Here is a 26,010-nt window from a genome sequence, read left to right as displayed (position 1 = left end):
TCGTTGACACTGGTAGACAAGACGATCGACAAAGAAGACAAAAAGGATGTCTAGTTTTCCACTCTTCAGTTTTTTCAAGTTCATAATACTTTTCGAAGTTGGTTGCAACGACTTAAGTTGCTTCAAAACTGGTCTTAGGGTTTCCTTAATACCAAAATGAGCCCTTTTGACACTTTTATGGTTGCATCAACTCTTTAAAAGTATTATGAACTCAAAAAAACTGAAAAATAGAGAAATGTACATCAGCTGTTTTCGCACGTCCCGATTCAATTATTATTGCATCATTTTCTCCCTTAGTTTAAAAGACCCACCCATTTCAACCAATACCCAAGTAGCAGTGATCGCGATAAATAGCGATTGTATCGGTTGGTGGCAAGTCATTTTTCCTAAGACATTTTTTCCTACTGCAATTTTTCCTAATACTTTTTTCCTACTCGTTTTTTGTCCCATCACAATTAGTCCTACGAGTGAGATATCCTACTAGCTTTTTTCCTAGGGGCATTTGTCCTAAATTCAATTTTAAAACTGGGGGAGCGAGAAAGTAAAAAAACAACATAGGTACCTTACAAGTTAAAGTTGTGGCCGCATACCCGTAAGTAGTGGAGCTTCATCCTCCTCCTTATTTATATTCGGCTCGCTGAGAAAACTTTACTCTTTCTGCAACATTTCCCTCTACTCTACTCATGTTTACGTTTCAATTATTATTGGATTATTAGGATTAACATCCTTAGGAAAAAAACCAGTGGGACATCTCACTCGTAGGACTTACTGTAATGGGACAAAAAACGAGTAGGAAAAAAGTATTAGGAAAACCTGATGTAGGAAAAAAAAATTAGGAAAAATGACCTAGCACCGTATCGGTTGGTTATCGCGATTATATCGAAGGCAACATATCGAGATACTATATCATTGAAAATGGGGATATTTGGCGATTAAATCGCTGAACATCGCAATTTTTGGTTCGATGAAATCGTGATCAATTTTCATTGATACAATCGAGATTAAATCGCCCTTTATCGTCATTTTTATTTCGAAAATATCGCGATAAATTGCATGGAGATAAAATCGCGATAAGATCGAGGATAATCGATCAGGTGTTGATGATCCTATGGCGATTTTATCGCTGATAAAATTGCAATCCATACCGATTTTCCGTTGAAAAATGCTACTCGGGAAGTAGCAATTCTAAACGGAAAAATAGCCATGCGATTTTATCGGCGGTAAAATCGCCCGGATCATCAATATCTGAGCGATTATCCTCGATCTTATTGCGATTTTATCTTTATGCAATTTATCGCGATATTTTCGAAAAAAAAATCGCGATAAATGGCGATTTAGTCTCGATTTTATCGACGAAAGTTGATCACAATATTATCGAACCAAAAATTGCGATCTGCAGCGATTTAATCGCTAACAGTGTTAGTCAAAAGTCACGCACCACTGGCCATGAGAGGGGTGGCTATTTGAAATTTTTGAGTTGCCCCCGCCCCCCAAGGGGATAAAAATCTGGAGAGTACCTAAAAAAATTTCCCCCTCAATAAGAGAAAAAACGTCTTAAACCGCAAATTTATATCATATTTAGAACTTAAGCTATGACCAGTGGTGCGTGACTTTTGAATGACCCTGTATACCGCAATTTTTAATGCGATAATATCTCGATAAATGGACCGAGTTTAACAGAAAGGAACCAAGCCACATCAGCTATCGCCAAGTTTAACTGGGCAATTAGATTTTTTACGGGAGAACGTTTGTTCGGATTCCTTTGAAAATAAGGAATTAGCTTCGTACCATGGAAAATTTTCACTTAAATTTGCATGAAAATCCGCACAACCGTTTTCATGTAAAACATTAAATTGCCCAATTAAATTTGGCGATAGCTGATGTGGCTTGGTTCCTTTCTGTTTAACGCGGTCCATATTGCCACCGATATAATCGCGATAACCAACCGATAAAATCGCTATTTATCGCGATCACTGCTACTTGGGACCGTCGAAATGTTTCGATTAATTCTGCTGGCAATAATATCTGCAATATAACACACATCTAAAAATTAAAACCGGATTGATAGACATCATAATCCAACTATCATATCTATTTATCATGTAGTACTTTGGTTGATCTGCTTTCGGGCTTTCCTCTATTAAAAGCTAATAACGACCTCTGATGATACTCTTTTTGTCATTTCATTCGGATCTGGCTAAACGAATTTTTTTTTTGGATATTCAGCAATTTGTATGTTAATCATCCACGCTCACTATAATTATTTCTACAGGACTAAATTCTATCTAAAAATCTGCAATTTTTGAAAAATTTATTTTTGTAAATTCACATTTTTATTTCATTCTTCAGCTTCACTCACTGAACGCGGCATCTTTTTAAAATCCGTGAAGCAGAAGGATTTTTTCCTCTTCCCCTTCCCCCATCCTACACTAAGCTTGATTAGAGAATGGGTCGCAGAAAGTAAAAAATCCAATCAAGAGAAAAGTCAGCTGAAGTAATTGTTCCAGAGGAACTTTTCTGAACATTTGAATTGCGTCCAGAGTCCTGGGAAGATGCTTGGAACCAACCTTGGAACCAACCGAGTAAAACCGCTATTTATCGCGATCACTGCTACTTGAGTTGGGATAGGATCGCTCCACACTTCTTATGTATTCTTTGTCTATGGATTTATCTATGGATTTGTCTATGGATTTGTCTATGGATTTGTCTATGGATTTGTCTATGGATTCGTCTATGGATTCGTCTATGGATTCGTCTATGGATTTGTCAATGGATTTGTCTATGGATTTGTCTATTAATTTGTCTATGGATTCGTCTATGGATTCGTCTATGGATTCGTCTATGGATTCGTCTATGGATTCGTCTATGGATTCGTCTATGGATTCGTCTATGGATTCGTCTATGGATTCGTCTATGGATTCGTCTATGGATTCGTCTATGGATTCGTCTATAGATTCGTCTATGGATTTGTCTATGGATTTGTCTATGAATTTCAAGAATGAGCCGGCGGACCTGGAACTCGGGTAGGATGCGGAGACAAGAGATGACCGGGCTGTCGGGAAGAGCGGCCTCCATTTTGGCTCTGCTGGAGACTTCGGAGTAGCCGGTGATTTTGGCGATGGGGTTGTAGAGCTGGGAGCGGCAAGCGCCGGTGCTGTTTCCGGCCCCGCTCGTGAAGGGGTAGTCCGCCTCCGCCACCAACCCCCGGCTCTTCATCAGTTCCAGAGACGGCGGTATGTCCTCCCCGCGACACATGTCCTTGCCTGGGTCCAGAGACATGCGCGCCGTGCAGTCAATCAACTCTGTTAAAACAAAAAGGAAGGCAAATGATCATAAAGCGAATTTTCGCGATCAAATATCATTCATCAAACGAATTGATCAGTGCAGAGAGATGCCATAGAGTACATAGAGTCGTAATGTAGGTGGGAGAGCTGGCGCCATGTTCTGCTCGACGAATTCCGAGCCCGGTGTGCGCCGAGTTCGGGTCGCTTTTTCGATACATTTTCGATCCAAAATGGCGGTGTGGAATACGTGGTAATTCCTATCCCCTTTGTTGTTGTTGTTGTTGTTGTCATCGGATGGCCGGGTACCCGTGTATCGCAAACAATCGATTATGTATCGAAAAAGTGACCCGGCGTCACACAGGAGTCTCGGAATTCGGGACATGGAAAATGCTTAAAAGTGGCGCCAGCTCTCCCACTTACATTACGACTCTATGTACTCTATGAGAAATGCCGATGATCGGTGATAGAATATCTGTAGGGAGAGAGTATAGACAGATGTGAAACTCCGAAAATCCATCTGGCCTTCACCGATTCCTCCGCGAATAAAGTTAGGGCCCAGAAATGCAGCCAACCTATAAATTTCAACTATCCAGAGCGATTTACTAGTACAATTGTTACGAACCATCGTTTATAAAGCAAGTATTTGACTTAGTTTTTGCATAAATTTACTCATTTTTGCGGAAGAACGCTCGTTTATGTACATTCTTCGCCATCTTCTTTAGAATTGGAATCTGCAGACTGACAGTAAAATTTTGTGCGTTCGAAGTTGGTTAGAAGGGTGGCTGCACTTTTGGGCCCTAAGCCCTACATGAAGCGATCTGTCCATACTCTCGCTATAGGTACTCTAATCGGTGAAAGCAGGAGCCAATCAGAGTTCAGATTTTTTTTTTTTTTTTTTTAATGAAATTACTTCGAAAAAACGAAACACTAAAACACAGCCAATTGCAAAAATAGTAGACTTGAATTGACAAAACACAAAAACTGAAAGAAATGACGAGGCAAAACTGCTGGTGAAGGATGAAGTTTCTGACATCGATTGCATCAATTCAAGTCCTGAGGTGAAGTCGAAATTTCAAATTGATGGATTTCAACGGTTTACGGTGAGACCAACGAAGAAGTCAAATATTATCGTCCAGGAGGCGAATTATGTGCTATAGCTTAACATATGACTCATTTACTTTGGTTATCAAACTCATAAATTGACGCGCGCATTCTAGTCACGTAGTCGCAAATATAAGTCTCGTCCCGTAATCAGCACATCCTGTGCATCTCCCGTTTTAGATATCGTCTCAGTGGCGAGGCGTGAATGGTCGATTTTTGATATTTCCCCATTTGAGGCTGTTGTAAAGAATCCATTATTAAGGTGTTCGTCGCGAACACCCTGTTTATCGATCCTGTTTCATAGGTTTAAATCGCACATCAATCGATATATCGCAAAGTACGCCACGCCACTGATCCACGTCTCCCGGACGTTCTCCATTCCAAGGTTGTCAAATTGACTCAAACAGTCCATCATGTTTTCAAAAATGCACCTGTGCAATTTTTGTCCTATACAATTTTTCTGCTTTGTACATGAGCTCGAAGGAAAAATCAGCGAAATTTTCAGTTGGAAATGCCCAAGATTCTCCTGGTTAAAATGCATTCCTTTGTATACCTAGTTAGGCAGCAGCCACCCATCGTCTTCAACTGTTTGGAGGTAGTTTTAGGATTGGGTCGAGGAACCATTTTTAAAAATAATTTTTTTAAAATGGTTTAAAAATAAAAAAAAAAAAAACCTTGACATTTGCCTTTTGGAAGGAAGCTGATTTAATTGTTTTCCTTCTCGCAACCTGCACATTCTTTGAAAGAAATTTACTTTGTTGGCATTCCAGCAGGCTATCAAAAATCCACTTAGATCGACAAACCGTATCGTGAGGTGCTTCTTCACTTACAAACTAAACGCTTCAAAGAGGCTCATCATTCACCCGACTTGCACAGCTTGTGCGGATTTTTGTGCAAATTTCAGTAAAGAGCTTGATGCAAAAACGGCTTTTTTCGCCCCCCTCTGGAAGTTCTGCAGACTTTGTCTATTGATTACTCATACTTGAGCGCTTCTTTTCCCAAATTTTCAGACCCCAAAAAATTTTGGGGGGAGCTAGGGGGGTGGAAGTCAAAACCTGTGAACCTCGATATCTCTTGAACAAAGAAAGATATCGAGGTCCGGTTTGGACGAAAAATCGTCTAAAATTGCATACTTTAAGATTCTAAAGGTCGAAATCCCGATATCACATTTTTAAGTCAACATATGTGCTTTTTTCCAGTTTTTAGGTCTAGAAAATTTCTTTTAAACGAAAAATTTACAAAGATCTCAATTTTTATTTGAACCAAAACCAGTTTTTTAAATTGTTCGTCTTTTTCCGCATCCAACGAGTGGTCCATTAAGCTGGGGAACCAAACGGTTCCGGAGTTATGATCGATTGAAGTTTCCGCTCAACGCGCGCCGACCGATTTTCGCGCGCAAAAAAGTCGGATTTGACTGTTATTAGATCAGATTGAATGTTCAAACTGAGCAAAATGCTTTATTAGGGACTCTTGAGGGTCGCTGAGTTCAGAAATTACGATACTTCCAAAAAATTCACGTTTTTAAAATTGCAGCTTCGGACAGGACCACTGAGCGGCCGGTCGGCGCTCAGTGGGCCTCTAAAATAGCGCTGCGGAGCTGTAAATTTAAAAACGTGAATTTTTTGGAAGTATCGGTAATTTCTGAACTCAGCGACCCTCAAGAGTCCCTAATAAAGCATTTTGCTCAGTTTGAACATTCAATCTGATCTAATAACAGTCAAATCCGACTTTTTTGCGCGCGAAAATCGGTCGGCGCGCGTTGAGCGGAAACTTCAATCGATCATAACTCCGGAACCGTTTGGTTCCCCAGCTTAATGGACCACTCGTTGGATGCGGAAAAAGACGAACAATTTAAAAAACTGGTTTTGGTTCAAATAAAAATTGAGATCTTTGTAAATTTTTCGTTTAAAAGAAATTTTCTAGACCTAAAAACTGGAAAAAAGCACATATGTTGACTTAAAAATGTGATATCGGGATTTCGACCTTTAGAATCTTAAAGTATGCAATTTTAGACGATTTTTCGTCCAAACCGGACCTCGATAACTTTCTTTGTTCAAGAGATATCGAGGTTCACAGGTTTTGACTTCCACCCCCCCTAGCTCCCCTCCAAAATTTTTTGGGGGTCTGAAAATTTGGGAAAAGAAGCGCTCAAGTATGAGTAATCAATAGACAAAGTCTGAAGAACTTCCAGAGGGGGGCGAAAAAAGCCGTTTTTGCATCAAGCTCTTTTCTGCACAGCACGAAGCGAATTCCTTAAAATTTTCAAAGGAATCCGCACGAACGTTCTTCATAAAATATTAAATTACCCAGTTAAATTTGGCAATGGCGGATGTGGCTTAGTTTCTTTCTGCTAACTGCTGTCTATTTCCTACAGGTTCTTCTTCACTTACAAACTAGAAGCTTTCATGAGGCTAATCGATGCCTTTTTCGGCTCTCTCATTGGAAGGCCAGGCCTTCCAATGAGAGAGCCAAAAAAGGCATCGATTAGCCTTATAAAAGCTTCTAGTTTGTAAGTGAAGACAAACCTATAGTAAATAGACAGCAGTTAGCAGAAAGAAACTAAGACACATCAGTCATTGCCAAATTTAACTGGGTAATTTGATCTTTAACGATGAACGTTCGTGCGGATTCCTTTGAAAACTTTAAGGAATTCGCTTCGTGCTGTGCAGGAAATTTACTGAAATTTGCACAAAAATCCGCACAACCGTTTTCACGTGAAAAATAAAATTGCCCAGTTAAATTTGACAGTAGCCGATGTGACTTGGTTCCTTTCTACTTGGGGCGGTCCAAATGGTGACCAGACACTTTCCCCAATTTTTTTTGGTCCATAGTTTTTATAGTGCGTTTATAAAGTTTCTCCGATAGATTTTTGTGCGATTTTTATTGAGCTAATAGTTCACTTAGTCTCCAATAGATTTTTGTGCGATTTTTATTGAGCTAATAGTTCACTTAGTCTCCAATAGATTTTTGTGCGATTTTTATTGAGCTAATAGTTCACTTAGTCCAATTACAAACAATGATTCAGGTGCTGAGATTTCGCCAAAAATGAAATGTAACCCTTGGTTGCCCAAGCTGGGTCTAACTGACCCAGGGTTCGCTGACAACACGCGCCCCGCGGGTTTTATGGGCCGGTACATCCGAACTTCAGATGTAGGTCACAAACACATCTTTAAAAAAAAAGAATAAGACATCAAAACAGGGGAAAAAGAAGAAATAATCAAACACATTATCAACACTACCGAAAGTAGGAAAGATGCTTTCGGGTCTATTTTTTTTTTTTTTAAAACTTTTCTCCCCAATCAAAGCGACAATTCTTTGGCAGCATAGAATAGAGCATCGCAAGCTCACACCTCGCGCCATCGCGCCTTCAATTTGACAGATACAACACGGACATCCATCCGGCACGAATAGTTGTATCCCTGCGCCGTCATCAACGCGCTTCCTTTTCGTTGCTCTATTCCATTATGTGTTCGTTTCCATTTGTTTTATTTGTAGTGAAGCCTCAAAGGCTACGTGAGCAACACAGCCGAAGCCAAGAGAGACGTAATCTGACCTTGTTTTTTAGTATGTCTTCCGAACCAGAGCGGCAGTTCATTGCAGCCAAGAGCGGAGCATCGCGAGCTCACGCCTCACACCCTAGCGCCTTCAATTTTGCAGATACAACACGGACATCCATCAAGCATGTATAGTTGTATCCCTGCGCCGTCATCAACACGTGTTCTGTCCCTTGCCCCGATTCCATATGGTGTTGGTTCCGTTTTTCTTATGTGTAGTGGTGCTGTAAGGGCTCGTCAGCAAAGTAGCCGAAGATAGGAGAGATATGTAATCGGGCCTTGCTTTTTTCCCTCTCTCCCAAATGTTAGTGACATATCACTGACAGCATAGAGCGGAGCGTTGCGAGTTAACGCATCGCGCCTTCAATTTCTCAGATACAGAACGGACATCCACCCAGCACGAATAGTTGTATCTCCGCGCCGTCATCAAAGCGAGCCCTTTCTTCGTTCTATTTCTATGTTGTGTTGACTTCTTTGTCTTATTTGTAGTGGTGCTTTGAGGGCTAGTTGAGCAACACAGCCAATGTTTAACTTGGATTAAAGAGCCTCCCAAAATTTCGCCCGTTTTTCGGTATTCGACTCGACCATCGAAGCAAGGTTTAAGTGGAAGCTTATAATAACAGAAAACTCAGAAAAAAATTTCAAGATGAGTATAGGAACCGTTTTCGAGTTATGGGGGAGGGGGGGGGGCAAAGGGGTCAAACTCCGGCCTTATTTTTCGCTATTTTCTTGTTGAATTGATGTGTCTACGGGGTTGTTATCGTTGTTTACACATGTTATACACACCGTTTTCTACGTATTTTTACACGCAAAATCGAGTTTTAATGTTGACGAGTCGATATATCGATAGGTTATATCGATTTTTTAAGATTCTTCATTTTTGATTCATGGATGACTAAATGCACCTAATATGACTGTAGAACACCGACACCTACGTATTTTTTCTTGTAGAATCGATTTTTAACGTTAACGTTATGTCAATCGCTTATATCGAATTTTTGCGATTTTTTTAGGAAAATCAATGATATATTGGTATTGAAATTGGTTGTTCTCCATGCGAGAGCAACCAAATTTTGGGCTGGAACACATTTCCGGTCTGGTCGATTTCCAGTTGAGTCAAGTTTTCGATTGGGGCACATTTCCCGTCGAGTAGAAATTAAGATTTTCGACTTCCGGTCAAGTAAAACTTCGGGTGGATAACAAATCCCGTTGATTGTGGTTTCCGGCCGCCTCCTGACAACTAGGGAGCCAAAGCCGGGGGTCGCCCCCCTGGCCCCTACGAAGCCAAAGCCGGTGGCCACCCCCCTGGAAACGATTTTGCGGTAAAAATACTTAGGAGCCGATGTGTATAACATATGTAAAAAACGATAACAACCCCGTAGACACATCAATTCAACAAGAAAATAGCGAAAAATAAGGCCGGAGTTCGACCCCTTTGCCCCCCCTCCCATAACTCGGAAACGGTTCCTATACTCATCTTGAAAGTTTTTCCTGAGTTTTCTGTTCTTATAAGCTTCCACTTAAATCCTGGTTCGATGGTCGAATCGAATACTGAAAAAAGGGCGAATGTCAGCCCTTATTTTGGGAGGCTCTTTGTTGGCTAAACTAGGTATCGGGAAAAAAAATTGGGTAAAGTGTTTGGATACCGTCCAAACGGTTCACGGTTTAATGGTTCAAATTCTATCATGAGATACAACCATGCAGAGGCGATTCTTGCAAGTTGGCAACACCGGTTTTTCTCCATTTAAATTCATGTTAAACGATCGAATCGAAATGAGGCATCCTGTCTCATTTAGAATCGATATATTCAATGGATGTATATTGAGTATTGAGAGTGTTGCCAACTTGATGCTGGAATCGCCACTGCAGCCAAGTTTCTGTGGATTGTCATACTTACGTTGTTTGGAAAGTTTGATCTCCTCATCCGCGTTGTAGGATGCGAGAACCTGAAGAGCCCCAGCAGAAGCAAAAGCCCAGCAAACACCACATTTTTTCTAAAACAGGTATGAAGACATATGTCAAAATGAGTGTAAACTCATGGATAAAAAAATGCAGTGCAGAACATTTACCTTAGGTTCCGGGAAAAGGTGTGCAAAAAAACTCAAAACTGAGATACTGCTACTACTGTCCCGCCCAACACGAAATATTGCAGCAATATTGTCAATATTGAAACAATATTGTCATGTAAATATTTCCTTAAATACACTGCAGAAATATGTTGACAATATTGCTAAAATATTTCATGACAATATTGTAACAATATATTTATAAAAATGTTTTAAATATATTTACAAAATATATTTATGTAATTACTTTTAAAACAGTTTGTAAAATATATTTACAAAATATTTTAAAATTATTTTAGAAATATTAGTTTAAAAATATTTGTTTAATATTATGTTAAAAATATTTTATAAATATTTTTGTAATATTTAAAAATTAATTGCTAAAATGGCAAAAAATGGTTTGCGATTTCTGCAATTTGCTTTTTTTGCTAAAATGCCCACCCTCGTGGCGAGAACGACAAAACAATTTGCAAAAGTGGTAATTTTATTGTGCGAAAATGGCAACTATACTTTTGCGAAATTAACATTACTAGTTTATGCTATTATGGCTAAAATTTTTGCTAGATTTTCAAAATGTTTGCCAAATTAGCGTATGGTTTTGCTCTGTTTACCAATTATTTTGCGGAACTTACTAAAATCAATCGCTAGAAAAAAGAAAGGGGGGGGGGGGAAGAAAAGACAAAAAGAAGGGAAAAAAATAAATAACATAACATAAATACATCGACATAAATTCAAACTAGGAAAAAGCTCAAATAATTAAAACTGGAAAAAGACGCAATTATAAAAAACAGTAATTTGGTAAAGAAAAAAATGAGAGAGAGTTAAAAAAAACGAAAATTTGTAATACATGAATAGGAATATGTTGAGTACAATTAATAAAGAATTTGAAACACAAATTACAGGATGAAATAAAAAATAATAAATAAATAATAAATAATAAATTCTGGTAAAATATTATAAGAATCCGTCAATAAACAAACATATTACGGACTCAGAGGCCTGCGATAGTTAAGAGATTGAATTTACGGGCCCATCTACATCAAGCCTGGCTGGTCTGGTGGTAAAGTACTGGACTTCGGATATCAACTCCACCCCGAGGCGTGGGTTCTAATCCCGACTAGGACGGCGCGGATTTTAAGGTCAGTAACAACTCTACGATCCACAACCTGGACGCATGTGTACATTAGAAAGAAAATTAGTACCAAAGACGTCTCCTAGAGTGCGCGCACACGGATATGGAATATGATAACCTCATCGCAAGTAAATATTTTTAAAATATATTATCAATATTACCTTGACAATATTGCTGCAATATTGTCAGGGGGGCGGACAACAAACTATTGCAGCAATATTATTTCGATATTGTTAAAATATTGTTAAAATGTTTTTGACAATATTTCAGCAATATTTTTAAAATATTTCCGTGTTGGGCGGGGTGCTACCGTGCCAAGGAAGAACACCGTATGAACATTCGAATGTTGCCAAATTTCCTCTAAGAAAATATTTATTTTTGGAGAGAGTTATGAATATTTTTTCATGAAATTTTCAGACTTTTTAGATCAAATTACGAACGAAATCCTTTCGGAGGGAAGGAAATCCTTTCAAAAATCGGAGGAGAAATGTTTAAAAAAAAGTCTAGAAATTCGTAATTTCTCAAAGGAAATTTGGCAACGCCTGATGGCTCATACTGCGTTCTTCCTTAGCACGGCAGTGTTCAGCGAGGCATTTTACGGCCCGCCGCCTTTAATTCGTCACCTTCCGGCCAAAGTATCACATGCGCCATGCGACGTTTCAAACTTTACGCCGCCTTTTTTTTTTTTAGAGGAATAGTTGGTTGAATCTGTCTGAAAATTTCACTGATTTTTATCGGCAGCACAAGAAAATTTAGTGAAATTTTCGCACAGCCTCCTTGAACAATTTTTCTGTACACTGAAAAAAACCTCGGCGTTTTTACCAAGGTCCGTTGGTACCTTTACCATCTCACTTTCTTTACAATTATTGGTAATTTTACCAAGACAGACTGGTAAGCTTACCTAAAAACCGGTATTTTTACTGTTTTTTTTCAGGTAAGAATACCACTTTTATTGGTAATCAATTCCCGGTAACTTTGCCATTTTATCTCGGTAATTCTACCACAGTTGATAAAAAATAGTGGCGTTTTTACCAAAGTCCAGTAAAATTACCGAGAGAGTTCAATAATTTCACCGAGATTTCTCGGTAAAATTACCAATTCCATAAATGGTAATTTTACCAAGAAAAAACTGGGATCAAATAGAACCCTGAATTCTTGGTAATTTTACCCTTTCCTTAGTAAATACACCGAGATTTTTTTTTCAGTGTAAAAAAAATAAAATGGCGGCGGCAATTTTGAGACGTCGTATGGCGCTTGTGATACTTTGGCCGGAAGGTGACGAATTTTTAAACATCGACAAAGTCGATGGTTTGAGATTTAAAACTCTGAAAGCGTGGCTTTGAATACTGCTATGAGCGGGGTCAAAATACACGCGGATCTGAATGTACCTTTATACGTTCTCTTTTGGTGCAAAAATCAATTAAACCGCTCACACCTTCAGATGAAAAAAATGACTTTGATCCAGTGCTCACCAAATATTGGTGAGAACTATGTGGAAGAAATTAGAAAGAAAGGTCATTTAAACGTAGTAATATTTTTCATCCTGTCTAAATGAGGTTTAAGAGATACGCAAACTTCTCGCGTCATGACTCAGTCATTTTTCAACCGAATGATCTCCACAAAATTGCATTGGTAGTATGTATTAAATTTGGAAGCTTCAAAAACGGTGAAATTGGGAAGAGGGGAAGGGACGCTCACTGTTTGTGCGAATGCGGAGAGAAAGAAAGAACATACTTGAGCCCCATGTCATTGATGTGGTATCGCCCAGAAATGAAGGAACTTTAACATATAAGCGAATACCGCCTACTCTTTTAGGACTGCGTAGTTAGCAGGTCCTCATATTGACGGCTAAAATGCAAAACCGCGGATCTCGGACGTATATCTGCCTAACAGAACTATGTGCATTATGACGTGAGCCCTGTTATGAATATACTCTTATGGGTCTCAGGGCTCATGTCTTAATGCACATAGTTCCGTTTGACAGAAATACGTCCAATTTTGAAGATAAACCACTAAACCAGCAACCTTCATTCCTTGACATAATTTCTAAGGAATATTCTGTTATTAGAGAAGAAAAATCGAAGAAGTTTTTCCTTCAAGCGTTAATTTAATTATAGTTTGTTCGTTAGTTTATTCGCTAAAAAACTATTTTTTTTAGCACCACAGAGGACGCTAGCTGCTCTTTTTCGGCGTTGATGTCAGAATCCTCTACCTCGATTCACTGAAAAAAATAACTTAAAACTTGAGAATTTTGTCTAAAAACTTTAGGACGTCATAGCGCCCTGGATTTTTGAGTTTCCACGGTCAAACTTGGGCTAAAATTTCCAGAATTCTCTGCTCTATTCAGCGGTGCTAATAAATCAAACCCAGGTTGTAGTTTTGAAGAAAGATGTATTTATCCGGGATTACAATGCGCAGGTACCTACGATGTTCTCAAAATTGCTGGTGTAAATTTACCACTTTGGGAGCTTTCATGAATAACGTAACGCACTCTTTCGGACTTTTGAACCCTCCTCTCCCCTTGTAACGCTTCATAATGCAACCTCGGACCCCCTTTAATAAATGCGTAACGCTTGTCAGACTCCCGCCCCCATGGATCACAAAAATTGTGGCAAATGGTTGAAAATAAACCTTGATAAAATTTGAAGTATACGAGTATTTTTAGCGATAGTGTAACAAATTGTCGTTTCCGAAACAAGGGTCGTAACTGCATTTCAAGGTTGTAAGATTGAATTGGACTACATTTTGCAATTTGGACCTATAAATTAGTCCAGTTTTAAAACAACGTATGTGCCATTAGTTTCCCTATGCACTTACGTGTTTTTTCAGATGAGCCCGAATTTATAGGTCCAAATTGCAAAATTTAGTCCAATTTAAGAATTCATTTTTTACAAGAATACATCCATGCAATTTTCGTCCAAAACCTCTCTGATTTTTGCATGAGGTCAGGAGAAAAATCGAGGAAATTTTCAGTTAGAAATTACTGAGATTATCCTGGTAAAAATGAAATTTACGAGGAGAAATTTGGCAACATTGAAAGGTAGTTACGTTCTTTCGTGAGGGAAGCGGCGAAATACGGTCGAGAGGGTGAGAATGATACAAGTATTTTACGAGCGAACTTTCTTAAGAGTTTTCGTGCTTTCCACCAATAGAGGGTCACGAAAAGTTGGCTCTGACCTTCCGCGTAACGCAGCGTTTCGCAGGTATAAACCCACATCCCTGTCCCCTAGAGCGTTACGTAATTCCTGAATGCTCCTTTTCGTGTTATTATATATCGACGGTGAAACTACCAAACCACGTATCTCGGTTTGCGACGTCGCAGACTTCCTGTCATACTTTATTTTTTAAATGAAAAACTACTTAACGTCCAGTCTCGAAAATTTTTGTGATTTTTCCTCATCGTGCGGAGAAAATTCTGTGCAAATTTCAAGGAATGATATTGATTTGGTCTACTTCAAAAAAATAAAATGCGAGCGTAGATTTTTAAACACCGCAAACGAAATACGTGGTTTGGTAGTTTCACCGTCGATATGTCGAAGACAATTAGTCAAATCAGGCATTTAATCAAATGCCAAGGCCATTAAGGCATATTTTGCCAGTTCACGGAATTCTGTAAAATTATGGCGAGAAAATCACGGATTTTCAATATTATGGAAAAATAAATCTCCAAATCCGCGAAGTCTCCGTTATTCATGCCTTTGATACATTTAAATGTTAAAATTTTAAAAATTCTATGTTTTATGACGTGCTGAAAATTTCATGATAAATATGCATTCCGGATCATAAACCCGTTTAAAATACTGTTTTATGCTGCATATTTTTACAGAGAATTCTTTCTTACAGTGGCAACGAATTATTTTGTCTAACATTAGGATAAAAAATCAAAATTTCAATGTAAGTAAGAATATTTGACTATTCGTCTAGGCATTTGACAAAATGCTTGATTGGACTATTTGCCTTCGACAAGTACACGATCATGAGGAGTGTTTACGACCTGATCATCGATGGAGGGGTAGGCGACACTGATTTCTCGCCAGTCAAAGTAGCCGTCCGAGATTTCTTGAAGATTCTGACTCGCCGCATTTCCCTTCTTCGTCCTTTTCTTCATCGTAGATTTCTTGCCGCCAACGGCCAAATTTAACCCCAACAGGCTGTTTTTTGCTTTATATTTCGGGTCTATCCTCAAACCTGTATGACTGCGCAAGAATTCATCCTCTGAAGGGGCACAAATAAAAAGAATGAGGTAAGTAAGAGGGTCGTCCAGAAAGTAAGTTTACCTGTTCAATATCTCCTTAACTAAGATACGTAGAGAAAATCTGCGAAAAGCGTTAAAAAGCCACTACTCTGAGCTTTTTGACGCGCTATAGATTTTTAAATTTGGCTTGATAAAACTTTAGAAAAGTGGGTTTTCCTGTACCCACGAAGCTCCGTAAAATTTTGGACCCGTGCGGAGAGGAGGTGAGTTCAGGAAAACCCTTTTTTCTAGAGTTTTATCGAGCCAAATAAAAATATATAGCGCGTTAGAGAGCCAAGAGTAATGACTTTTTAACGATGTTTACAGATTTTTTCTACCTATCTTAGTTTAGGAGATATTGAACGGGTAAACTTAATATCTGGACGACCCTCGTAATACACGGCCAAAGGGACTAAATTTCATAATAAATGACTGCTTTGTCTGGTTCGTTTTAGAAACAACATATCTCCGCCCTCCAGTCAGGAAGTCACACGCACCATTCTTGCTTAGCCTTAGTAGCACTTTTCAACGAAATAATCGCGATATTTTGATATCAAGTTGTGATTTTTTTACGATTTTTTGGCGATGAAATTGCTAGGATCGTCAATATTTCGTAACCCTCCGGTCAAAGTATCAAAATCGCCACGTGACGTTTCAAAATTTCCGCCGCCATTTCATTTTTTTACAGAGAAATTTTTCAACGAAGCTGTCCGAAAACTTCACTGGATTTTCTTTGGGTTGGCGATAAATTTCAGTAAAATTTTCAAACAGATTCAACCAACAATTTCTCTGTAAAAAAATAAAATGGCGGCGGGAATTTTTAAACGTCACGTGGCACTTGTGATAATATGGCCGGAAAGTGACCATCTGAGCAATTATCCTCGATGTTGTCGCAATTTTATCTCTATGAATTTGCGTTCGATAGAATCGAAATTTTATCACAATTTATCAAGATTTTTTGTTCGATAATATTGCGATAAATCGCCGTCGATAAAATCGCGATTTTATAGCAAATGTATGCGATGAAATCGCAATTTTTCATCCGACAATACATCGACGTCGGTTTAATCGCGACACGTTCTCCGATCAAATTGCAACTCATCGGGATATCTGCATGCTACTTGGGATACTGTGTGTTACCGGCTCGCAATCGTTTTAATTTTTTCATCACAGCTTTCGTACATACTTTCATGAAAACTTCAGGCATTAATTTTGATAACGAAACAAGCATTAAGTAAAATTTTCAGGTGGTTTTGTTCGATAAGTTTACGTAAAAAATTAGACAAGTTTGAGAAGTGTGACAACACGAGTGCCCAAACGCAATTATGGCGCTTCTGCTACTGAAAATAGTACACTGGGGAAAAAATTATGGTTATAAATACCATATTAGTGGTGTTCAATATGAACTCTTAATTAGTAGTTTCCATAACCAATAATAGAGATATTTTTACCATTAAATGGTAATTATACTACCGCACACTCGTAAAATTACGATTCCTCCGGTAAAAATATCACTATTATTGGTTATGGCCACTACTAGTTGGATTACATTTTGCAATAAGGAACCACTATCTCTGGCTCTTCCATAAAAACGCATATCTGCATCGGGAAACCGATGGTGCATATGCTGTTTCTAAAATGAGCTAGAAATAGTGGTTCCTTATTGCAAAATGTAATCCAGTTAAGAGTGCATATTGAACACCACGAATACCGTAATTATATCCATAGTTTTTTCTCAGTGCACGTGTCCAACATTTCAGTTATTTGGCAAGCTTTTTCAACATATTCATGTTGGATTTGCTCAAAACTTACGTGTTTGATCAGTGAAGCGGGTGGCACCATAATCGACTCCGTGCAACTTTTTAGCGTTAAGCCCATCGATTTTCTTCAAGTTGGACTGGTACACATCCAATCTCATCGCCTTCTCCCCCTCCGAAGCGTAGTTCTTGTTATGTATCTTCGTGAACTCGGCGAAGCTCGGATGCTTACCCTGAAAAGTGCACCACCCATCATTCTCATACAGAGGCGATTTTGTAAACGAACCACCAGACAAGGTACGAATTTAAGCATTCTGATACATGTTTCTTAATGTTCCACATGTTCCAAAATTTCACGCAAAACACGATTCGCGCAACGAAAATTACTGAAACCAACTCCTAACTGATATGGTTAGGTTCTCTTCTGCTGTACTCCGTTCAATTGGACGACTGACGTTACGCTATGGTAAGAAAAAGACCAGAAAAACGCTCTTAGTTGGTGTCGCGTGCGACAAATACTGAACGAATTCCATCACGGCGCCTGGATACAACTATTCGACCTCCAAGGATGTCCGTGTTGCATACGGACGGAGTTGAAGGGGTTTTGACTTCTCAGGCTTTCACCACTTTACCAGCGGTGCAGCACGGCGGATTGTACCGCAAGTATCGAAAATAACAGAACCAAGGTAGAAACATTTCATAAAAATAAAATCTTGAAATTTCAGAAATTTATCAACGATACAGAAAAATACCGGTTACATGTTTCGTAAAGTATACTGAAACCAACTCCTAATGGAGATATTAACGTTTTTATTTCACACTGGTTACGAGGAATTTGAACTGCCCGCTCACAAGAAACTCAAAGGTCTCCGTGAGTCATATCGCGCACTACAACGGTTTCAACAAGCTTCTCAATCGAGTAATGTTCATTTCCCATCATGTGTTGTTCAAACTATAAGCAATTTGCTGTAGCTGAGCCAAAGCGTCAATATTGAGGTTGCCAGATTTTTATATCGCCAAGACTGTCATGATAAACGTTTAGCGCGCGATGTGAATCACGTAAAGCAGTGAGTTATCATGAGCGGATGGTTTGAATTCACGCATCAAGAATCATTAAATATCTTCGTAAGGAGTACATTTCGGTAAATTTCGTTGCGTGTACCGTGTTTTACGTAAAATTTTGGTTAAGAAACATGTATCAGAATGCTGAAATTCGTACCTAATCTAGTGGTCCATTATATGAACGTTCCGTGCTTTGAATCGCAATCGGTTCATATGGATGCGTCTAATTACCACGACTTACGACAGTTTATGGCGGTTAATTTGAAGAATCAGGAGAGGAATGAATATGACATACGGGCTCTGTCTTTTTTTACGAACATGCACTACGGCCAGGATTCCAGAAACAGGGGAAGGGGGGGGGTGTGAATGGGTCAGTTGCGCTGGTCCCAGAATCCTGTCTTGATGTTTGATTCTTGTGGATAAGCTAAAAATAATAAGATCCGTCCAAACAGCAACTCTACGTTCAATATTACTCCATGTATCGCGCTTTGAAAAATTCGTTTAATGACGTCATTCACCGAGGTCGAGACGCCCTTGGTTTCTTCCACCTCGCTTTCATTTGGCAAGAAGACACACATTTGCACTGGTATCTCAACATGAAACTTAAATGAAAACAATCAGGTTGAAGAACCCGAGGGTGTCACTACTGCGGTGGATGACGTCATAAACCAAATTTTTCAAAGCGCGATATCTCGATTAATATCGAACGTAGAAAGTTGTTGTTTGGACAGATCTAATTATTTTCAGCTAATCTACAAAAATCAAGCATCAAAATACGATTTTGTGACCAGCGCAATTGACCCATTGCAAAATGTAGTCCAATTATTACAGGCTGATTTGACTGAACAAAAATATACGCATCAAAACATAATTCTATGACCAGCGCAACTGACCTATTAGCGCTTGCCCAACTAAGCCTTTTGTATGCGACTTAGTTGTCAGGTCCACACCGGCCCTGGCGAGCCAATCAAAACCACGCGTTTTCATATGGGTCTGCTCAAACAAAAATCCTCGTATATGAGGACTTATCTGTAACAATAGCGGATGTGAAAAATTACCTCTTCGAAACACGCTTAAAAAACTGTTTTGTTCACTCAAACATTTAATATATGTTTGGCTCTGGCATAATGTACAGATCTCGAAGATCACATTTCAAGTATTCTCTCAAAATTTTCTCGATGCCAAAACAGTTTTTTGAATGTGTTTCGCAAAGGTAATTTTTCACATCCGCTATTGTTACAAATATAGTCTCATATAGTCTTCTGGATGAACGTCGATTTCATGGTGCTTACAACGATTGGCTTCGGCAAGAGTCTTCTCATACTCAAGCTTGTGTCACGCTATCAAAATGTCACGGTCAAGTGTTGTGATTGGTCCAAATCATCGAATGAGCCAATCACAACACCTGACCTTGATATTTTGATGGTTAGTTTTGACAGTGTGACAAAAGCTATTGGGGTTCCGGGCTTTTTTTCGAGCTTGCTCACCACAAGCTCTCAAACCCTTATTCAGATCTTCGGAAAGGATATATAAGTGAGTGGATCCATGGGACTATTTGGACCGCATTTTGCAATTTGGAACTATATGAATTCTGGCTCATCTGAAAAAACACTCATGTGCATAGGGAAACTAATGGCACATATGTTGTTTTTAAACCGGGCTAGAATTTATAGTTCCAAATTGCAAAATGCAGTCCATTTAGTCTTTCCCTAGTAAAAATGGAACATAACGACCTCGTCATTGTAACATCACAATGTATGGAACAAATCCTTGTAAAGCCACTCCGACATCACTCTGAACATTCAGACGTCAATATGATATCACTGACATGACAGAGCGTTCAGTGGGCATCATAGTGACATCGCACTGCTTTAAGACATGCATAGTAAAATGTGTTTATGACATCAGAGTGACGTCACAATATCTCACTTTTACCAGGGTTAATTTTTTGGTCCCGCATACTTTTCAACTTGGCAGATAGATAGAGTTTTGACCAAAAATCAGCTCCTCTGGAAAAACGTTCGATCCGGAAAAACGTGAAATGAGAGAAAATTGAATATTTTTGTTCCATGTTCATCTCTACTTTTTTACAGTCTGAAGTACTTACGTAGGTCAGCCTGGAGGTTTTTCTTACAATATCCTGGAAATAACTTTTCATTGTATTATTTTTTTTTTATTCCCAGTAACCGAGAAAAATCAATCGAGAGTCTAGCTATATCACCATATGGTCTTTTACAAGAATGAAAAACAGTGCTTAAACAATTGGAACTAATTTTCCCTGAACGGCCTTTTTCTACGAAACGATGCTAGCCATATTTTTCGAAACATGAGGATGTATATGCGCCCTTGCACTATGGAATGGCTTGATGAGTTTTCTTTTCTTTTCTTTTTCCGTGCGTGTGTCGCACTAGGTAGTTTTAAAATTTCCAAGGAAACACCCAAATCCGAAGAAACGTTATGCCTAACTACAAAACTGCTCATGAAGAATTTTGGAAGAGCTTAATGGAACTAGAAAAATCTGTGTCTAAAAAAATTATTTTCAAAAATTTTCAGCCGGAAATTTACAATCCGGCAAGTTTCGAGGAAAATATAGCTGTCACCCAGTCCTACCCTGTTGCCAATTTAGTCACACGTATCTTCTTTCCCTGGACGAGAGAACGTAGCCCCATACCAACGTTACAAAATTAACTCAAACAAATATATTTCTCACAGAAAAACGACTCTGCCATTTCCGTCCAAAATTTTCGTGATTTTTAGGTGTGATCCAAAGAAAAGTCCATGAAATTTTTTGTTTGAAATTATCAACAAAATTCTTGCCAACATATATTTGTTGATGGGCATTTCACTAGGTTGAAACGTATCACTAAAAAAAAAAAGAATCTTAAATTTGCCGCCAAGAAGTATTTCTTCTTAAATCAAGAATTTTTCTGGTTAATATAAGCTACCTTTTTGCTTAACCCGAACATTATTTTCCTTGTATCAAGAAAAAGTCAGCTTAAAGCAAGATAAAAAAAAATTCTTGGCGGCAAATTCAAGAATTATCATGCTTGATCCAAGCTACTTTTTTTTCCAGTGTAGATACGTTCTTTCGTCTGAGCAGCGACGATATTTCTATATATTTATCCAACAAAGACAAAGAACAATGTGCATAGGGTTAACGTCCAACATAGTTCCTTTCAGCAGAAATGTGTCCATTTCAAAATCCTGAAGAGTAATTCCCCGACTCCACATACTGTTTTCATCATCGTGGTATCACACGTAACATTTTGAGTAGTAACTAGGTGACTCAATGCTGTAGTCCGTACTTTGTCTAGGGCCCCTTTGCAACAATAAAATTTTTTTCATCAGTTTTACCATGACGAGGGTATGAATTTGACTCTTGATAAGTACACACGATTGTTGACAGTGACGTGTACCAATATTCCTCCAGTCGGAAAAGTTGAGTGCTCTCTCCATCCGTGCTAAAAAATAGGAGATTGACTGACGGTCAAACTGTTGAATGACGTCTGAACCCGCCGTGCTACGAAAATCACGGTATGATTATTATTTAAGCTTTGCTAAATTCCTCTTGATAACAATCGAATTTTCTCAAAGATTAATGAGCGTATTTTCTTGAATTATTCACAAAATTTTATTCACACTTTTACCTAACATTTCTGAAAATGTTAATGAAAAGTATCCATAACTTTTTCCACAACTGAATATTTTATCAGGAGAAATTTGACAACTGACGAATGTTTGTTCGTTTTTCCTTAGAACGATGACACAATTCTGCGTCAGTGCAATGGTTCTTACGGAAAACATGGATGAGGAAAAATTTCCCGGAGCGATTTTAACCGATTCGATTTCCATTAAGCTTTTGCACTCAATACTTTTAACCCTTTCTCTTATATCGCCGTTTTCCTCCTACTACCATTAATTCTTGAGAGTTTGCTAACCATTTTAAAAACCTAATGTTCTTGTTGTTCCCTCAACAGTTCGAATCCTCCGGCTATGGACGTGCGATGTATTTTGGGGGCGATCATTTGTTTTATTTCTGTTGTAGATGGAGATCAGGTAAATTTCGTAACTTAAAAGTAAGGCTGCTTTTCTAAAATTGCAATGATACTTGAAACCTATTTCTAGATTATTTGATTAACTTAAAACTTTTTTGAAAACCGATTATATAGTGCCTATAACCTATTTCTAGAGTTGCACCAAACAACACATGTGTTCGAGGGAAAATGGTGTTCGAATGAGCTTTTCCCTCTGTATCGAGAAATTTCAGTTTTTTACTCAACACTAACGCTCGTTTGCAAAATTACCAACTTCCTGAATAAATTTTAAATTGTAAAGATCGGGACTAGAGTACTGCCAAGGGAAAACGTCGCATGAGCATTCGAGAGTTGTCAAATCCTTCCATTAACGTTAAATTTTGAGGAAAGTTATGGATATTTTTCCTTGCAATTTTCGGGAACTTTAGGTAAAATTTCCGACATTATCTGAAAAATTGGAAGAAATATATTCATACCTAAGTTCAGCAGGAAGTTTGTGTTTTAAAAATAGAGGTTTGGCAACGCCTGAAGGTTCATACGGCGTTTTTCCTTACCACGGCAGAGTAACTTGATAGAGTATCGGCATGTGGCTATCGATTATGATTGGTTCCTTCATCTTGAGCTTCATGGAGCTCTTGGAACCCAACAATGGCGAACGCTGTGAGTAAATGTAAGCAAAAAATGACTTAAAATGTAGTTTTATTCGCGTTTTGCACAGGATATTCATATGCATATTCATTATTACAACGTGTTAAATTAATTTTATTGCTAGTTGTGCGTTAGTTTCAAGAAAAATCATCTTCGGCAATGTGAGGTTGGCAGCAAATGTGCTCTCTCCATCAAGTTACTCTACTCATGTCTCCCCTTAGGAGTCGTTCAAGTATTACTTAACGCACTTAGGAGGGAGGGGGGTTGCGCCAGCAGCGTTACGGTGCGTTACAAGGGGGAGGGTCAAGTTCAGCGTTACGTAACAAATCCGAGCTGGAGGGGCACTGAAAAAAAAAAATCTCGGTGTATTTACTAAGAAAAGGGTAAAATTACCAAGGATTCAGGGTTCTATTTGATCCCAGTTTTTTCTCGGTAAAATTACCATTTATGGAATTGGTAATTGTACCGAGAAACCTCGGTAAAATTATTGAACTTTCTCGGTAATTTTACAGGACCTTGGTAAAAACACCTATATTTTTTATCGACTGCGGTAGAATTACCGAGATAAAATGGCAAAGTTACCGGGAATTGATTACCAATAAAAGTGGTATTCTTACCTGAAAAAAACAGTAAAAATACCGGTTTTTAGGTAAGCTTACCAGTCTGTCTTGGTAAAATTACCAATAATTGGTAAAAAAAAGTGAGATGGTAAAGGTGCCAACGGACCTTGGTAAAAACGCCGGGAGTTTTTTTTTTAGTGGGGGCCTTTGAAAAAAATGAGCAAAAAATTAAAAATCCCGTCCCGCGAATGAGTCTTTTCAGCGCATGACCCAGCTCCAGCCGTCACAACGAGTGTCGTGCTGTGAAATAACTCCAAAAGAAAACTCGAATTTCCTCAAGCTGTTTCCTCGTCGATTTCTTGATTTTTCGAAAATTGGGGTAAGGGTCAGGCCAGCGTTACGTGATTCAAAAGGGAGGTGTAGGTTTGCATCATTTAATATACAGTAAAAGCTCGTTAAGACGAAAATTGAAGGGACCGAAAAAAATTCCGTCACAAGCGGCTTTTCGTCTCAACCGTTCTCCGCTTAAGACGAACTTTTTCGGCATGAGATTTAAAGTCATCTTAGTGTGAACAGTGAAAGTGAGGATAAAAACAGTGCCAGTGAAGAAAATAATGTCCAACCAATGTGTGTCACGGAGGCTCAAAAATCACTGGACAAACTTAGGACATTCGTCAGTCAAAATGACGTGGACGGTACAGTTTTCAACAGCCTCCAAAATTTGGAAGCAGTTTTAATATCCGGACAGCTTTTAAAATCCACACAAACTAAAATTAAAGATTATTTTAAGTGAATGACTTTTTGAAAGATTATTATCTATCAGTTTTAAATTTTTAAATTTTATACAATACGAAATCCAAATTTTGAATTTTTTTAAAATACGCAAATCGGTTTATCGTCAACTGTCGATTGCATCTCAGTCATCCAGCAAAACAGAGGATACCCACGATCTACTCTCAACCTACTCTTTTTATGTCAAGGTGCGTAAAACTGAGTCTATTTTCCCTAAGAATTGGCTCTTTTATGTCGTTTTCACCCAATTTCAGGGGGAAAAATCGGAAATTTTTCTTCGTCTTAACCGGCTTTGGTTACGGGTCAAAATTTCGAAATTTCGTCTTATCCGTATTTTTTTTACATTGACTCTTATGGAAGTGTCAAGGGACCGAAAAAAATTTCGTCTTGAGCGAATTTTTGTCTTAACCGTATTTCGTTTTAACGAGCTTTTACTGTATTAGATTTAATGCTTAAGAGTAAGGAAAACTGGCAAATACTATATACATACGTAAAAGACACTCTAGAAACTAAGAGCAAATATTATAAAGGATTAACTAACGTAGTAAAGCATACTAATAACTCCCATCCCGATGTAGTACCTGCAGATGGTTCCAGGACACCATCACAGCTTTAGATTAAGACCAATTATTTAATCCAGCATTGGCGGTTCAAGACCTTCATGCTTGGGGGTGCCCAGAGGTGGAAAATGTCGGAGACCGGCCCCGAAGGGGACGGTCGCTCAGGGGAGGCCTAAGTTTCGGCCCTCAAGTTGTATCCCTTTCCTACCCTCCTTTCCTTTTTTCTCTCCTTCCTTTCTACTTAAATACCTATAAATTCAATGTAGAAAATTTTTAGCAAAACTTTCCATCAAAACTACAATCTTACCATAAGAAAAAAGTAGAATCTTTGTAAAACACGGCTATCAATATTAATTCTGTTCAAAACATTTTCAATTAATTGCTGGGATTTTTTCTCAGTGTGAGCGAATACAGAATCTTTAAAAGCAGTAATTTGGTCTTTTTTATATTAAATTCCATACTGGTTAAAAAAAACAATAAATAGAGGTGAAGGTAGAAGATAAAAAAGTAAGATAGAAGTAAAGGTAATTATATTTATTCGTGCACTTCAATTTTCGAGGGAATAAACTATGTACGTATTTAAAAAAAATAAGAGTTTCACCCTCAAATGATCATGACGTTACAGGTGCATTCTCCGTTCAAACGGCACCACCCTCTTGAGCTCTTCAATAATGTCTTTTGTCTTTCTCTAATTTTTGCTCGGGGGTAGCCCGGCACCCACTGGCACCCCCGTAGAACCGCTTATGTAATCCAGTTCACTTTATCTTGAAAGTTTTCTTCTTTTTTTATCTTCAAAATTAGAATGTACTTAGATAGGCCTTCGGGCTAGCACCTGTCTCTGCTAGTTCCAATTTGTGAATATTTAATAAGAAATTTTATTACTTGCAAAAAAAAAAATTGCGTCACGTAATCCTTGAACGCTCTTAACACTATCCGATTTTCCCTACACGAAGGATGAGGCCCTCCAGAGGCTGCTAGAGAAAATCGAGCCTGACCCTTGTATAGATCTCACGAACGGGTTGACGTCAATGACAGTGGATGAATGGACGAGAAGGAGGGTCGACGCTAACGTTCTTTGCAAGGAAATTTTTGAGCTGTTGAGCAAATTGCCTGATTACGAACAAGGCAATTGCCTAGGAGGATCAACTCCCGGATGCACCTATACCGCCGATTCTATGTTCAGAAAAAGCAAAGAGATTAGGTGTTCGGTGCAGATACCCTCCTTG

General features: G+C 38.5%; 1 protein-coding gene across 1 annotated transcript; it reads right to left on the bottom strand.

Annotated features, from left to right (window-relative positions):
• Positions 1 to 2,766: 2,766 nt before the first annotated feature.
• Positions 2,767 to 17,348, bottom strand: LOC140225541 (cathepsin L 1-like). The gene is made up of 4 exons (XM_072304753.1): positions 17,184 to 17,348; positions 15,132 to 15,352; positions 9,837 to 9,933; positions 2,767 to 3,302 (listed from the first exon to the last, which is right to left on the bottom strand). The coding sequence occupies exons 1-4, from the start codon at positions 17,287 to 17,289 to the stop codon at positions 2,767 to 2,769; spliced, it is 960 nt and encodes a 319-aa protein (XP_072160854.1). The 5' UTR covers positions 17,290 to 17,348.
• Between the last annotated feature and the right edge of the window lie 8,662 nt (positions 17,349 to 26,010).

This window comes from Bemisia tabaci, chromosome 9 (genome assembly GCF_918797505.1).
Source record: "Bemisia tabaci chromosome 9, PGI_BMITA_v3".
NCBI lineage: Eukaryota > Metazoa > Arthropoda > Insecta > Hemiptera > Aleyrodidae > Bemisia > Bemisia tabaci.
The sequence above is the reverse complement of the archived record's forward strand: the minus strand, read 5'-3'. Positions and strand labels throughout refer to the sequence as shown.

What these genes read in the sequence shown, in the direction of transcription:
- LOC140225541 (XM_072304753.1), bottom strand. Translation starts at nt 17,289, where the DNA reads ATGAGATTGGATGTGTACCAGTCCAACTTGAAGAAAATCGATGGGCTT. An exon ending in CCGCTTCACTGATCAAACAC is followed by an intron (nt 15,353 to 17,183) that starts GTAAGTTTTGAG and finishes GTGCCCCTTCAG; the next exon opens with AGGATGAATTCTTGCGCAGT. An exon ending in GATCAAACTTTCCAAACAAC is followed by an intron (nt 3,303 to 9,836) that starts GTAAGTATGACA and finishes TTGTTTTAACAG; the next exon opens with AGTTGATTGACTGCACGGCG.